At 39.3% G+C, this 17,136-nt stretch overlaps 1 protein-coding gene and 1 long non-coding RNA gene across 16 annotated transcripts in view; one reads left to right on the top strand and one right to left on the bottom strand.

Annotated features, from left to right (window-relative positions):
• LOC108289787 overlaps positions 1–10,410 on the bottom strand; it is a 52,220-nt gene extending 41,810 nt beyond the window's left edge. For both annotated transcript variants that reach the window (XR_005197056.1, XR_001819314.2), the window contains exons 1-2: positions 9,538–10,410; positions 5,858–6,026 (exon numbers count right to left, since the gene is read on the bottom strand). This is a non-coding gene — a long non-coding RNA (uncharacterized LOC108289787). The remainder of the gene's footprint in view (positions 1–5,857; positions 6,027–9,537) is intronic.
• Positions 1–17,136, top strand: part of COL25A1 (collagen type XXV alpha 1 chain) — a 523,210-nt gene that overhangs the window by 488,101 nt on the left and 17,973 nt on the right. For 9 of the 14 annotated variants that reach the window (XM_037731778.1, XM_017509228.2, XM_037731776.1 and 6 more), the window contains 3 exons: positions 1,326–1,406; positions 5,408–5,443; positions 7,545–7,598. In XM_037731778.1, the coding sequence (XP_037587706.1) occupies positions 1,326–1,406; positions 5,408–5,443; positions 7,545–7,598 (171 nt within the window). The remainder of the gene's footprint in view (positions 1–1,325; positions 1,407–5,407; positions 5,444–7,544; positions 7,599–17,136) is intronic. The other 5 variants (XM_037731788.1, XM_017509312.2, XM_017509306.2 and 2 more) reach the window with 2 other exon arrangements.

The following is a 17,136-nucleotide window of genomic DNA, read 5'->3' as shown; positions in this document are numbered from 1 at the left end:
TTAGAGTCTCACTCCGTCACTCAGGCTGGAGTACAGCGGTGCAATCTCGGCTCACTGCAACCTCTGTCTCCTGAGTTGAAGCAATTCTTATGCCTCAGCCTCCCCAGTAGCTGGGATTACGGGCGTGAGTCACTATGCTCAGCACTCTGCTTTTAATTCCTACTTTTATATCCCCAGAAGTAGAATTGCTGGATTATGTGGTAATTCTATGTTTAGATTTTTGAGAAACTGCCAAACTGTTTTCCATAGTGGTTGCACCAACAGTGTATTTTCACCAGCAATGCACAAGGTTCTGATTTTCCCACCAACACTTTTTAAAAAATAATAGCCATCCTAATTAATATTAAAAGTGGCATCTCATTATCATTTTAATTTGCTTTTTCTTCATGAGCATCTTTTCATGCATTTACTGGCCATTTGTAATCTTTGGAGAATTGTCTATTCAAGTCCTTTGCCATAGCTGTTACTCTTAAGAGCTGAGTCTTTGCTTTCTCCAGGGCTTCTTTATCAGTAGTGATAGGCTAGGTTATGCTGCAGTAATGATCAGCTCTACTATCTTAGTCACTTTAAGACAGCTGATGAAAAATAGGTGTGCTGTATTCCTTGATTTTTAAAAATAGAGTCAAGAATTTTATCATTTCTTGTGTCTTTTGTAATGTCACCCTGAGTTAAATTCATGCTTTGTCTAACATTGGGCAGATGGACAGTTAAAAATACATTTAAGTTCTGTGATCTTCATATTTTCTGCTAGGATTGGTGATTTGGTGATTAGTCCATGTAGGGATCTGACTTGGCCGGGGCAGTGAATGAGGACTTGCTAAATGGCATTACTTCAAACAGCAGCTGCTATGCTTTTAGCTCATTCCCTTGGGCAAATGCTTAAACGCTTAAAATATCTGTCTATAACCCTGTCCTGCATATTCCAGTTTTCCATTCCAGCAGAGTGGGTTTTTTGTTTTTGTTTTTGTTTTTTTGTGTGTGTGGAATCTTCTTCAGCATCCTCTACTCAATTGCCTTTATTTGATCATAAAAATGTGGTATAACATGAATTTCCTTGAGATAGAACTGAAAAATTTAGGAATTCAATCATATTTTTATTGTAAAGAGGACAATTTCTTGGGAGTTTTGATTTCTAGAATGTTAATTATTGTCAGTTTAGTAACTGTTTTAATGTTTAAAATTAATGTTTGGTGCAAGACAAATCTAGCCTGACTCTGCTGTTTCCTAAAACTGGAATCTGCAACTATTTCACAGACTGGCTCTCTTCTCTCACAGTTTAAACACCCATAATAGCAACCAAAATTGGCATTTGCTTTTGCATTTAGGGTGAACCAGGGTTAAATGGTGTTAAAGGATTGAAGGGTGAACCAGGTCAAAAGGGTGACAGAGGACCCCTTGGTCTTCCAGTAAGTAAAGAAAACTTTCCATTTTAGTGCAAATCTCAGATTTTTCTTTCTACCCTACATGATAACTCTGGTTTACTCATCAGCTCATACTGTTGAGGTTTCTGTAATTAGAAAACATATCATGTTAGAGCAGAGCTCAGCCCAGTATTGTTTTCTGCTCTTGTGACAAAGGAAGACCCAGAACAGACAATGCTATAAATGTCCTGTCATTTTTCAATTACATACATGCCAACCTTCCTCTTTTAGGGCTGACAGTTCTTCTCCCACGATCCCCTTCTTTTAAAAGTGTTGTTATGCTCATAATTTCATAGTTTCTCCCAAAGGCTTCTTATAATCTAGTACAGTTTAAAATGCTTCCTTAATTGTTTTTTCTCCTCGGATACCAAAAACCTTAGCCCTCTGTTGGTGGCAAGTATGCAATTGGCCATTGCTGATGGCGTGAGGTTGATGCTGTGGCTCCTTAATCAATCATATTATGTTCTGCGTGTTTTATGTTGTTTGTTTTGAAAATTCCCTGTTATGAGGTTCCTGTGGCAATAGTGGGTAGTATGAAAAAATTATTCTGCTGTTGTTTAGAGATGTTTATTTGTAATGAAGGAATCTCCCCCGGCTCTTCATTTTCTTTATGTCAGTCTTCTTTCTACAACAACTAAGAAGAGATATTTTAAAATTGTTATTAAATATGAGGCTTTAATTTCAAGCCTTTCATATGCTATCTATTCAGAGAATATGGATACAAATCAACAAAGAGCAATATGGATTACATTAGTAAAATGTGACATAAAATCAGTAACAGAATATAGTTTATACACAATTTGAAATATGGGAGAAAAAAAGTTGATGACCATTTATTTTATTTTTGCCATGGGTATTATACTTTATGCAGTTGATAGCAAGCATCTTACATACATCCAGCATACAGTAGATTGTCAATAGGTATTTATTTAATGAATGACTGATATAAACCTTGTGTTAGAATATAGGTTTATTTTACATATTCATTGTTGAGATACAGTCTCTGTCACCCAGACTGGAGTGCAGTGGCACAATTTTGGCTCACTACAACCTCTACCCCCCAGGTTCAAGTGATTCTTGTGCCTCAGCCTCCTGAGTATCTGGGACTACAAGCACATGCCACCATGCCCGGCTAATTTTTGTATTTTTTTTTTCATTTTTGTATTTTTACTAGAGATGGGGTTTCACCATGTTGGCCAGGCTGATCTCAAACTCTTGACCTCAAGTGATCCACCCGTCTCAGCCTCTCAACATGGTGGGATTACAGGCATGAGCCACCAGCCCAGCCTAATATAGGTTTAATGACACCAGTTAGATCAGTGGACCACAGGCATAAAACCTCTACAATGTATGTGAGTCATTAATTCAGCATTCTAGGTAGACATAATATTAGTTTAAAATTATTACAATTTCCCCATTTATTTTCTTTTTTCTTTGAGACAGCATCTCACTCTGTCACCCAGGCTAGAGTCTAGTGGTACAATCATAGCTCACTGCAGGTTTAAAGTCCTGGGCTCAAGCGATTTATTTTTTTTTTAATATTTTATAGAGATTGGGTTTCACCATGTTTCCTGTGCTGATCTCAAACTCATGGCCTCAAGCAATCTTCCCACCTCAGCCTCCAAAAGCTCTGGGATTACAGACATGAGCCAGTATGCCTGGCCTACATTTATTTTCAAATGTGATAATAATAGTAAGGTCGGCTGCCTCGCAGAGGGTTAAACGGACACATCCATCTCTCTCCGCGCCTGATAACTGGGTCATCACCCAAGCTCGTTATCTGGCCTTGCTACATGGCTTCCCCGTACCCGCCTCCGCATACCAGTCCCAAGCCCACATTCAGCACTAAATTATGCATCCAACCCCCAGCCCCCTGTTAAAAAACCCTGCAAAAAATTTTTTTAAAGAAGCCCCATCAAACCCTGCCCGGTAGCAGTCTGCTCTGTATGCCCCTGGAAGGCCCACTTACCCAAGGTCCCGCCCGCCTACCCATGACAACTAGCTCCAGGTATTTCCTGCTTCTTAATAGCCAATAAAATTGCCTTCACTTTGTTTCCCCAACAGCCAATCAAGGCCCACTTACCCNACTCACTCTGTCACCCAGGCTAGAGTCTAGTGGTAGAATCGTAGCTCACTGCAAGTTCAAAGTCCTGGGCTCAAACGATTTTTTTTTTTTTTTTTAATATTTTATAGAAATTGGGTCTCACCATGTTTCCCATGCTGATCTCAAACTCACGGCCTCAAGCAATCTTCCTGCCTTGGCCTCCAAAAGCTCTGAGATTATAGACATGAGCCACTATGCCTGGCCTACATTTATTTTCAAATGTTGTTATAATAATAATTGAAGAAAATCTCGAAAGGCAAAAGAAAGTTTGGATTTTCACTTTCAATCTGATTTCTTTAAAGTCTGCCCTAATTTAAAATTTAGGACTATTGATAATTTTTATGCAACATTTAGCTAAGCTCTACCTATGCTAACCTTAAACAGCCAACAATATACATTTTTATTGTAATTATTGCTAACAAAAGATGTATGTAGGTCAGGTACGGTGGCTCAAGCCTGTCATCCCAGCATTTTGGGAGACTGAGGCAGGTGATCATCGAAGATCAAGAATTCGAGACCAGCCTGGCCAACATAATGAAACCCTGTCTCTACTAAAAATACAAAAATTAGCCAGGCCTGGAGGCACACTCCTATAATCCTAGCTACTTGGGAGGCTGAGGCAGGAGAATCACTTGAACCCGAGAGGCAGAGGTTGCAGTGAGCCAAGGTTATGCTATTGTACTCCAGCTTGGGCAACAAGAGTAAAAGTCCATCTCCAAAAGAAAAGTATGTAGCTTACAGTTATAGTATGGCTCATAACAGGATTATACAGAATAAATTTTAAAATAAAAACTCAAAATACCCAAAACGTATATAGAATAACATCATTGGTAGAGCTTGCATCTGGGATAGATTTTTTTCTTCCATTTTATATTGTTAACTGCATCTGAAGCATAAAATTGGGAAATAGTTCTGTAATCTTGATAAGAGAATGTTTAGGGCCAGTGCATTTTCTTTCTTAAATACTCCTTGATCTAACCAATATTTTTAAGGGACTATCAATAAATATTTGGCCTTTGAGACAAGAACGGTATCAAAGAAATAATAATTGTGCTTATTCGTGAAACAAGCATTGAAAATGCCATTTTTTAATCATACACTATTTATGGGTAGCCTAGAGTTCAAAGTAAAGAAAAGCATTCATTGTCTGACAACACTAGATTTTTAAAGTTATCTTCCCAGTCAGGCTTTGATGCAAAGATTATTTGAAGGAATTGAGAAACAATTTAGTTTGGAAGTTATTTTTTGCTCGGCCTCACAATTTGTTTTCTGACTTTTTCCCTTTCCTAGAAGTCCCTCTAGTGGAAAGTAATGTGAACAGTAGGAACAATCCAGAAAACAATGAGTAATTGTGGATGTAAAATCCACCAAGAGTCATCCTAACGTGGAAACCCTGCATTTGTTATTCATAAACACTATTTTAACAAGGATAACCAGAGCTCTTTTTCTTCTTCTGAAATGCAAAATTTGAGTATTATAATGAGCCCTTTCTAAGGAAATAGCTATCTTTTCTCTTCAGAACCTAAATATATGGTGAATAGCAGTCCTTAGAAAACGAATTTCATATGGAAAATAGATAAAGCCTGTGACTGTTATGAGTAACTACTTTGTAGCTCAGTTTATACACTTCATTAGCTTGATTTCTAAATGAGAATTTGTCAAATAGAAATGTCATTAAAATGCCATCATCTGTGGGGTGTTTGTCATGTGGTTTTTTTTTTTTAACTAACAATTTGTAGCAATGTGATATTCATCCCAGAACCCTGTAACTGCGTATTATGTTGTTTGAAGTGTTACATTTGTTCATCAGTACCTCATACTAATCTCTGTTCTTGTCATTCGTGTTACACCCACCAACCCTGCTACCAACCAAATCACACAGGGAGCATCTGGCTTAGACGGAAAGCCAGGATCCCGGGTGAGTCAGTCGCTCGTCTTGTTCTGACATGTTTTGTGGATGTGAATCATGGGCTTCGGGACAGACCCTTTGCTCCATGTCCTCTCATTAAATGGTGAGGGAATACGTAGAGCTGGAGTAAAAGGAGAAGGTGGACAAAGATGTTGGCAAAAGGGGGAAAGCTGGACAGAGGACAGTTGCAACTCTGTCTGGAGAACAGCGAAACCGCCAGAATATCTTTTTGAAGCCCACGTTCAAGTCTGGATAATTTGCTAGGTGGGAAGAATGAGCAGACTAATTGGCTTTATTGTCTTAGAATCCCAGCTGAATTCTTCCAGAACCAATAGGCAAGCCCTACAATTTCATAAGAGACACGCTCTGAAGACATTAAAATAATGTGAAATTATTTTAACTTGCTTTTCCTTTTAGACTTACGTCCGTTTTACAAATGTAGCTTCTTCCTTGGCACTAACTTTCAATTTCTGTTTATAGAAATGACTTGTCTGTCTTCTGTCATTTTGTCTTTTTTCTTTGGTTCTTAACAGCTCCAACTCTTAAATTTCAGCCACAGATACTCAGTATTTAGAAGTCTTCTGAAGGCGAACTTTGAATTCAGGCAGTAAGAAAAAGATCAGTTAAGCTGATGAGAATTCAGCAACATTAGAATGAATTTAAAATTCTGAATTCTTTCTTATCACAAGGCTCTAATAGAATAAACCAGAATAGAACAGAAATGGAATACTAAAGAAAAATCATGCTGGAATAGTTCCTACATTTGCAAATATTATAATCCATTTTTTTGTGAATCGAAGCATAGTTATCCTGGAAATGAGCAAGTATACTTGAAGTCCTGGCTATAGTTTTAAGAATCTAAGGCCGGGCAAGGTGGCTCACACTTGTAATCCCAGTACTTTGGGAGGTCGAGGCAGGTGGATCACAAGGTCAGGAGTTCAAGACCAGCCTGGCTAACATGGTGAAACCCTGTCTCTACTAAAAATACAAATATTAGCCAGTTGTAGTGGTGGGTGCCTATAATCCCAGCTACTCAGGAGGCTGAGAAAGGAGAATCACTTGAACCCAGGAGGCAGAGGTTGCAGTGAGATGAAATCATGCCATTGCACCAGTGTTATTACATTCATTCAAATATTATCTCTTCTACCACAGAAATCCTAATCCTGAACTAAGCAGGAGGACAAAAGGCAATTATACTTTTAAGTCATCTTGGCTGCCTGGTTTGTGAGTTATAAGCTTAGTGACCAGCCACTGCCGCAGAATCTAGAAGACTGATTCCTTTCCTATAAGCCGCTGCTGCCCCCAACAGAGCCACAGAAAGTTTGGATTGAACAGTTACACACTGTTTTCACTTACTTAATAATTTTCTTCCATTTGTGTAACTGTTCAAACCTCTTAAACAACTGATAACAAAAGTTTAGAGCCTGCCTGCTAAGGGTGGCAGTGGGTGCAGAGAAGGGGCTTGAGGAAGAGGTGACAGGAAGGAAAAACAATTACATTTTTCTTCTTAAGATTATGGGGCAAAGTGAAGATGCTTTATTTATTTATTGAGACAGAGTCTCACTCTGTTGCCCAGGCTGGAGTGCAATGGCATGATCTTGGCTCACTGTAATCTCAGCCTCCTTGGTTCAAGTGATTCTTCTGCCTCAGCCTCCAGAGTAGCTGGGACTACAGGCACCTGCCACAATGCCCAGCTAATTTTTGTATTTTCAGTAGAGATGAGGTTTCACCATGCTGGCCAGGCTGGTCTCAAACACCTGACCTCAGGTAATCTACCCACCTCAGCTTCCCAAAGTGCTGGGATTACAGGCATGAGCCACTGCGCCGAGCCAATGATGCTTTAAGTCAGAGGAAAATATACAATTAAATATGATATGCATATTTTTGTGTGTCCCTTTCATTGAAACATGCAGTTATATAATTCATCCTTTTTGCATGAGTTTCTTGTAAACCACTGGCCTGAAATAATTAAGCATAAAGCACTTTGAAAGGAGATGAATTGTCTTACTGACATTCTTAGGCACCATTCACCCAGGAAAAATCCAGGATAAAGTATAACTGCTATTCTTGCAGCCCTTGTGATATGTCTCATATTATCTTTTTTTTTTAGGGTACAGATGGTCCTATGGGACCCCATGGCCCTGCAGGTCCCAAAGGAGAAAGAGTAAGTTGTTGCTGAGGTTATTAAGCTGTGTACTAAAGAAAACACAGAGTATGACTTTTCCCTATTAGTTGAACTGTTCATTTTTCAGAAGAAATAAAGGGCTATCTAATACTAAATATAAATAGATACCATCTTAAGTTCTATTCAGAGTCCTAATATTGAGAGAAGAAACCCACAGAGCATAAAACATGGCTGCCTTAATAAAAACAATACATACATTTACGTAGCTAAAATAAATAGTTCAGATGATTCTTCCTTCACCCATAAGGAAGATATTTTCATTTGGCCTTCATCCAGAAAGTCGAAGTCAATGGAACTAAAATTTCCAGGAGTATGTATTCTGGTTGATAATCTTTTATATAAAGCTACTGTAGTCATTCATACTAGGTTATAACTTTTTTTCAAAGGAAATTATGAAATTTAAGTATTCTTTTCTGCACAGTTACACATGCTCCCCCCCTTTTTTTTTTTTTTTTTTTTACTAAAGAATAGGCTGTTTTTCTTTAACCATAAGGAAATAATTCAGTGCATTATAAAACAAAAACCGTTCACTAACCTCTCTATTGCTAAGCCATGTTTCCATATCTTTTGGGGGGAAAAAGACATTCAGAATGGAAGATAAATATCTGACACAAAGAAATGTACTGCAGAATCAGCAGCTGGTCATCTGTCTGGAACGTTCTCCTCTCTTCTCTCTCTTTCTCCCACTTTTTCTTTTCTTCACCTTGGAAATCTTAGAAGTATTTTTGTGTGTCTGAGTGGAATGATGTCATCAATTTCCCTACCATCTAGGACAGGATATAAAGAAAGTATTTTAATAGGGAGGGCTTCAAAACGTTAGAATGATTCACTGTGTAAGTTTGTGGTCTTTTAAAAACTAGACAGATTTTCATCAGTCTGGGTAATTTGCTTTCAAAAAAAGAGAGGCCCAGTAGTGATTTCTTTGCCATGCCTTCTAGTTCCATAATTCTGTGTTGTGTATAGTGATCTCATTCATTCAGGAAATATTTATCAAATGCTACTATGTGCAAAGTGTGGTATCACTTCTTGTGTGAAATGGAAACGCTCTCTTCCCACTTAGGTAAAGCCTATTTTGCTAATTTGCTTCAGTACATTGAATAATACCATTATGATTAATCATCTCCTGATATTTTATTAATATTTACAAATATACACTGAGTGCTGCAAATAAATCAACTATTCTTCCTGACCTAGAAGAGTTTGCAATATAATTGCAAAGGAAAAAAAAATGCATACAGGAAATAACCAGAGAATGAGGCCAAAATAATACAAATAGTAGAAGGTGTACAGTGATGAAGATTGGTTTTATCCAAGAATGTTTGTAGAAGGAGATGAGTTCTAAGGGAACATATAATCTGAATGTGCAATTGTCATATTTCTAAGATCAAGCCAATGACTTCTGAAGATCATCTTAATTAAAAATATTTAAAAGCTAAAAGCCTCAATGCTTCTGATGGAGATTGGCTTTCAAGCATTGAATGAAGAAACCCAGCCCATGTACTAAAAATGGAGCAGCAAATCTCAGGCAGTCTTTTGGCAGAATGCCCTGGGGCTCATGAGGGTTTACCATGTGGCAAATCAGCTGCTACTTCCGATAGCTCCACAATGTCACAAGACTATCAGGTCTCAGTGCTGGAGTAGAATTAACCAGAAGAGCAAATGAAATTGCTAAGAATTTTGAAGGCATAGTTTTAGTCAAATGGTGTGCAGTGTGAAGTGTTACTCTTCTATTTACTCAGCTTGTTAACTATCTTAACTGGATCATATATCAGTACTTTCCAAGTGCCCCTCACTGGAAGTGCTAAACTGGAGTGTGATTCTCAGAGTTAATTGATAGAGGCACCATCTGGACTCTCTTGAAAAAGTTTCAATTTTAAAGAAGTCAGAAACAGCAAAAGGAGGCATTCTAGAATAATACCTCAGTGTTGATGTCTGGAGCTTTTGCTCTTCTTTGTCTTTCTGTTGAAATTAGAACAACCTAAAAGAAACCACACATTTGACAGGCAGTGTTATTCAAACATTTTCGAACGTATGACTGAGAGCATGAATATTCCACTCTGCAAGCACCTGATGCTCCCTACCTTGGCTGCTTTCTTCATTTGGCTTTGGAACTCTATAGTGTGTGTTAAGTTTGAGAGGTTGAAAAACACTTTTGGAATTGCTTAATCCAGGTAAAGCAGTTGCACATTCAAATCCCTGTGTTAATATTTCATTCCTAAAAGTTTTCAAGCTGGAATCATTAGAATGCTTTTGGCTGTAAGTGATAGGACCCAAATTCAAAATGGCTTACCCAATAAAGAAATATATTGTTTTATATAAGAAAATATTTAAAGGAGGACTCAAGATTTTGCCTGGGGGCCCTTTTCCACGTGTTGGCTTTGTCTTCTGACCATAGACAAGCTGCCCACAGTGGTCCAAGCATCCTCTCTGGTGAGACACCAGCAGAGAACAGAGAGGCTACCCCCATGTCTCTTCCTGAGCAGGGAGGAACCTTCCACAGAGCTTCTCGGCTGATACCCCTGACACCTCATTTGCCAGAGCTGGGTCAGCTGTCCATTTCTGAGACAGCCACTGGCAAGAGAAATGGAATTGCCGTTAATAGCTTGAAGTAATTATTTGGGGTGGGCTGTTCTAGAAGAGGAGTTTCACAAACAACTGTCTTAGTGGCAGCTTTATTTGAATAAGCCATAATATATTTGTTTTAAGAATAAGACAAAGCCAAGATTCCTAGAGGAGAAGGGATTGGTTATATCAAAATAATCTGTGGAGACTTTTCCAATTAGACCCACCCTAATCTGCAGAGTTATTTCAAACTAGACATGGTCCAGTTTATGTGGCTCTTCTCTTAAAACCCTCACCTCCCACTACACACACACACACACACACACACACACACACACACACACACACAGATAGAATAGAAAAACACACACACACACACATAGATAGATAGAATAGACACACACACACACACCGCTACTGGTTATTTTGTTTAGTTTTTTAGAGATAGGGTCTCACCTTGTTGCCCAGGCTGCTCTCAAACTCCTGGCCTCAAATGATCCTTCTGCCTTGAACTCCCAAAGTGCTGATATTGCAGGCATAAGCCACCGCACCTGTCCCTTTCTCCGTTCTTAACGGGATTGATATTTCACTATTAAGTCCTATGCTGTAGATATTTTTTATAGATGCCTCTTAACAAGTTAAGGAAATTCCCTTTTTAAAAAAATGTTTAATGTTTCATTTAAAATCTGGTCACTGTGTTGAGTACAATTGCTTCTGCTTTAGTTATTACTAAAGGTAATAACTGAAAATAAAATAAAAATAACTGAAAATAAATATAATAAAAGCCTGAACTTTTATATTTATTTTCAGTAATCTCACTTGTGTCACATTGCCTCTAGGTGACAGTGTTAATTCATTTCACTGACCTCTCAAATTTAGATAAAGAAAATGCTAACAGAGACCTGAAATTTGCTCACATGGGAATCTGGAGGAACACAGGCAAATCAGGTGGCTCTTGCAGGCACCCTTATCAGCTGAACCTGGCATTTTGCCATGAAAAAAAGATTTGCTGCCTTTAAACTCCTTCAGGGGTATGATAAAAGGAGATAAGATTTTCTGTTTGGCTACTCATATAAAATCACTATTACCCCTGAAGTTTCCAACTAAATACTGACAAACACTTAAATTTGGAGATGGCACAGAAGAAAACACCATTTGAAATACAGAACATCTTTCATTATTATCACAATTATTTTATTCACAAGACTAAGTCCAATAACACTTATTCTTTATAAGCATTTGAGAATATCATGTAAGCTGGGGAAAGCTATTCTATTTAAATAGGCACTTGGAAAGAGAGTGAGGAAGATAACATATACCTTCTTCATGTAACATTCAGAGGGGTTGAGAGCTTTTAAGCCCTCTTTTTCAAGCCAGGTGCAGTGACTCACACCTGTAATCCCAGCACTTTGGAAGGCTGAGGTGGGTGGATAACCTGAGGTCAGGAGTTCAAGACCAGCCTGGCCAACATGGTAAAACCCTGTCTCTACTAAAAATACAAAATTAGCTGGGCATGGTGCCGCACACTTGCAATCCCAGCTACTCAGGAGACTGAGGCACAAGAATTGCTTGAACCCAGGAGGTGGAGGTTGCAATAAGCCGAGATCATGCCACTGCACTCTAGCCTGGGCAACAGAACAAGACTCTGTCTCAGAAAAATCAGAATACAACTAAAAAACAAATAAATCCTCTTTTTCTGAAAGGAAACAAACTGTGTACATAATTACACAGATTTGCTTTGATTCATTCATTCAACAAACATTTTCTGAAGTGCCAAACACTATTCTAAGCTACAGGGATGCTACAGGGAACAACAAAGCTAAAGGTCCCGGGACCCTCATGTGCATATTCTAGTAAGAGTAGCAGAGAATAAGCAGGTCATAAGCTTTATGTGTCTTCTGGTGTCTAAGGGCTATGAAATAAAATATAGCTGGGGATAGGAAGTGGGCAATTGAGGAAGAGCTTCCCTGAATAACTGTTTTTTGATAAAAGAGGAAAAGGTACTTCAGGCCAGGCACTGTGGCTCATGCCTGTAATCCCAGCACTTTGGGAGTCTGAGGTGGGAGGATTGCTTGAGGCCCAGAGTTGAAGACCAGCCTGGACAACATACTAAGACCTCCATCTCCACAAATAATTTAAAAACTAGCTGAGCATTGTGGTGTATGCCTGTAATCCCAGCAACTCAGGAGGTCAAGCTGAGAGGATCGCTTAGGCCCAAGAGTTTGAGGTTTCAATGAGCCATGATTGGGCCACTGCATTCCAGCTGGATGAAAGAGGGAGACCCTGTCTCAAAAAAAAAAAAAAAAAAAAAAATTAAATTAAATTAAAAAAAAAAAAAAAAAAAAAAAAAAAGAGAGAGAGAGAAAAAGGCACCTTTATACTAAAAACTCTCAATAAACTAGGTACTGATGGAATGTATCTCAAAACAATAAGAGTTATTTATGACAAACCCACAGCCAATATCATACTAAATGGGCAAAAACTGGAAGCATTCCCTTTGAAAGTAGGCACAAGACAAGGATCCCCTCTCTCACCACTCCAATTCAACATAGTATTGGAAGTTCTGGCCAGGGCAATCAGGGAAGAAAAAGAAATAAACGGTATTCAGTTAGAAAAAGAGGAAGTCAAATTGTCTCTACTTGCAGACGACATGATTTATATTTGGAAGACCCCATCATCTCAGCCCAGACTCTCCTTAAGCTGATAAGCAACTTCAGCAAAGTCTCAGGATGCAAAATCAATGTGCAAAACCCACAAGCGTTCTTATACACCAATAACAGACAAACACAAAGCCAAATCATGAGTGAACCCCCATTCACAATTGCTATAAAGAGAATAAAATACCTAGGAATACAACTAACAAGAGATATGAAGGACTTCTTCAAGGAGAACTATAAAACACTGCTCAAGGAAATAAGAGAGGAAACAAACAGATGGAAAAACATTCCATGTTCATGCTTAAGAAGAATCAATATTGTGAAAATGGCCATACTGCCCAAAGTAATTTATAGATTCAATGCTATCCCCATGAAGCTAACATTGACTTCTTCACAGAATTGGGGAAAAAAAAAACACCTTATAATTCATATGGAACCAAGAAAGAGCCTGCATAGCCAAGACAATTCTAAGCAAAAAAAAAAAAAAAAAAAAACCAGGAAAAAAAAAAAAACAAGAAAAAAAAAAAAAAAACAAAAAAAAAAAAAAAAAAAAAAAAAAAACCCCCCTTAAACCACAGGGGGAACCAAGAAAGAGCCTGCATAGCCAAGACAACTCTAAGCAAAAAAAAAAAAAAAAGCTGGAGGCATCACACTACCTGACTTCAGACTACAAGGCTACAGTAATCAAAACAGCATGGTACTGGTACCAAAACAGAGATATAGACCAATGGAACAGAACAGAGGCCTCAGAAATAACACCACATATCTACAATTGTCTGATCTTTGACAAACCTTACAAAAACAAGCAATGGGGAAAGGATTCCCCATTTAATAAATGGTGTTGGGAAAACTGGCTAGCCATATGGGGAAAGCTGAAACTGGACCCCTTCCTTACACCTTATACAAAAATTAACTCCAGATGGGTTAAAGATTTAAACATAAGACCTAACACCATAAAAACCCTAGAAGAAAACATTGGCAATACCATTCAGAACATAGACATGGGCAAGGACTTAGAGACCAAAACACCAAAGCAAGGGCAACAAAAGCCAAAATAGACAAATGGGATCGAATTAAACTAAAGAGCTTCTGCAAAGCAAAAGAAACTATCATTAGCATGAACTGGCAACCAACAGAATGGGAAAACAAATTTTGCATCTACCCATCTGACAAAGGACTAATATTCAGAATCTACAAAGAACTTTTAAAAAATTTACAAGAAGGCCGGTGCAGTGGTAATCCCAGCACTTTGGAGGCTGAGGCGGGCGGATCACAAGGTCAAGAGATCGAGACCATCCTGGTCAACATGGTGAAAACCCCATCACTACTAAAGATACAAAAAATTAGCTGGGCATGGTGGTGCGTGCCTGTAATCCCAGCTACTCAGGAGGCTGAGGCAGGAGAATTGCCTGAATCCAGGAGGCGGAGGTTGTGGTGAGCCGAGATGGCGCCATTGCACTCCAGCCTGGGTAACAAGAGCAAAACTCCATCTCAAAAAAAAAAAAAAAATTTTACAAGAAAAAAATAACCCCATCAAAACATGGGTAAAGGATATGAATAAACACTTCTTAAAAGAAGACATTTATGTGGCCAACAAACATATGAAAAAAAGTTCATCATCACTGGTCATTAGAGAAATGTAAATTAAAACCACACTGAGATACCATCTCACACCAGTTAGAATGGTGGTCATTAAAAAAATCAGGAGACAACAGATGCTGGAGAGGATGTGAAAAAATAGGAATGCTTTTTACACTGTTAGTGGGAATGTAAATTAGTTTAAACATTGTGGAAGACAGTGTGGCAATTCCTCAAGGATCTAGAAACAGAAATACCATTTGACCCAGCAATTCCATTACTGGGTATATACCCAAATGATTATAAATCATTCTGTTATAAAGTCACATGCATAAATATGTTTACTGCAACACTCTTCACAATAGCAAAGACTTGGAACCAACCCAAATGCCCATCACTGATAGACTGGTTAAAGAAAATGTGGCACATATACACTGTGGAATACCATGCAGCCATAAAAAAGGATGAGTTTGAAGGAGGATCCAAGATAGCCAAATAGGAACAGCTCCAGAGTGCAGTTCCCAGCAAGAACAGCACAGACGGCGAGTGCTCACCGCATTTCCAAACAAGTTTTCACTGCCCACAGGCCAGGAGATTCCCAGGCCTAAAATCACCAAGAGTTTTTAGCACAGTGGTTTCTGCTGGTGCCAGGTCAGCATGCACAGAAACTCACACAAGTCTGGGTGGCTGTTTCTACTGGCGCCTGGAACACTTGGGAGACAAAGCCACCCATTCAACTGAAAGGGAGGGGGCTGAGACAGGGAGCCTGGTGACCCGGCTCGGCGGGTACATCCCCACAAAACAAGCAATCTGAAACACTCTGGATTGAGTTTTGCAGCAAGCACAGCTGGACCCAGGACTGTTCCAGCTCATTGGGAGTGAGGGCATCCCCCACTACCAAGGCAGTCCGCAACTAAAAGGCAGTTCACACAGCAGCTGGGCAGAGCCTGCGGCAGCTTAGCAACACCACTGCTGGCAGGCTGTGCCTATACTACTCCATACGGGGCAGGGCATCTATGAAAAAAGGCAGCAGCACAACAGGAACTTATAAATAAAGCCGACCTCCCTAGGACAGAGCACCTGGGAAAAGAGGCAGTTATGAGTTCATCTACAGCAGACTTAAAGGTAATTACCCAGCAGCTCTGCATGGAGCAATGGAGCTCCCAAAACAGCACTTGAGCTCCTATAAGGGACAGACTGTCTCCTCAAGCAGCTCCCTGACCCCCATATACCCAAAGAGACACCTCATAAAGGAGAGCTCAGGCTGATATCTGGTGGGTACCCTTCTGGGACGAGGATAGCAGATGAGGAAACCAGTGGCAACCCTTACCATTCTGTACCACCTGTGGGTGATCCACAGGCAAGCAGGCTCTGGAGTGAACCTCCAATGATCCTGCAGCAGAGGGTCTTGACTGTTAGAAGAAAAACTAAGAAGCAGAAAGAAACAGCTTCAACATGAACGAAAAGGACATCTGCTCAGAGACCCCATCCGAAAGTCACCAACTACAAAGACCACAGGTAGTTAAAGCTACTAAGATGGGCAAAGAAACCAACACAAAGAGGATGGAAACACCAAAAACCAGAATATGTCTCCTCCTCCAAGGGATCACAACTCCTCACCAGCTAGGAATCAAAGATGGAGAGAGAATGAATCCGATGAATTGACAGAAACAGGCTAACCCAATATAAAGAAACTAAGAACCTTAAAAAAAAGGTTAAATGAGATGGTAACTAGAATAAACAGAGAAGAATATAAATGACTTGATAGAGCTGAAAACAGCACAAGAACTTCGCGAAGCATACGCAAGTTTCAATAGCCAAATTGACTAAGCAGAAGAAAGGATGTCAGAGATAGAAGATCAACTCAATGAAATAAAATGAGAAGGCAAGAACAGAGGAAAAAAGAGTGAAAGCAATGAACAAAGCCTCCAAGAAATATGGGATTATGTGAAAAGACCTAATCTACCTTTGATAGGTGTACCTGAATGTGACGGAGAGAATGAATCCAACCTGGAAAACACTCTCAAGGATATTATCCAGGAGAACTTCCCCAGCCTAGCAAGCCAGGCCAACATTCAAGTCCAGGAAATACAGAGAACACCATAAAGATATTCCTCAAGAAGAGCAACCCCAAAGCACACAAGGGCAGATTCACCAGGATTAAAATGAAGGAAAAAATGCTAAGGGCAGCAAGAGAGAAAGGTCGGGTTACCCACAAAGGGAAGCTCATCAGACTCACAGGGGATCGCTCAGCAGAGACCGTACAAGCCAGAAGAGACTAGGGACCAATGTTCAACATCCTGAAAGAAAAGAACTTTCAACCTAGAATTTCATGTCCAGCCAAACTAAGCTTCATAAGCGAAGGAGAAAGAAAATTGTTTACGAACAAGCAATTCCTGAGAGATTTTGTCACCACGAGGCCTGCATTATAAGAGCTCCTGAAAGCAGCACTAAACAAGGAAAGGAACAACTATTACCAGCTACTCCAAAAACATACCAAATGGTAAAGAACATTGACACAATGAAGAAAATGTGTCAACTAATGAGCAAAACATCCAGCTAGCATCAAAGTGGCAGGATCAAATTCACACATAACAATATTAATCTTAAATGTAAATAGACTAAATGCTTCAATTAAAAGACACAGACTGGCAAATTGAATAATAAGTCAACACCCATTAGTGTGCGTAAAACAGGCAACTGGAACACCTGGGAGAGAA

This window comes from Cebus imitator, unplaced genomic scaffold, assembly GCF_001604975.1.
Source record: "Cebus imitator isolate Cc_AM_T3 unplaced genomic scaffold, Cebus_imitator-1.0 Scaffold17, whole genome shotgun sequence".
Lineage (NCBI taxonomy): Eukaryota > Metazoa > Chordata > Mammalia > Primates > Cebidae > Cebus > Cebus imitator.
This window is presented reverse-complemented; position numbering and strand designations above follow the sequence as displayed.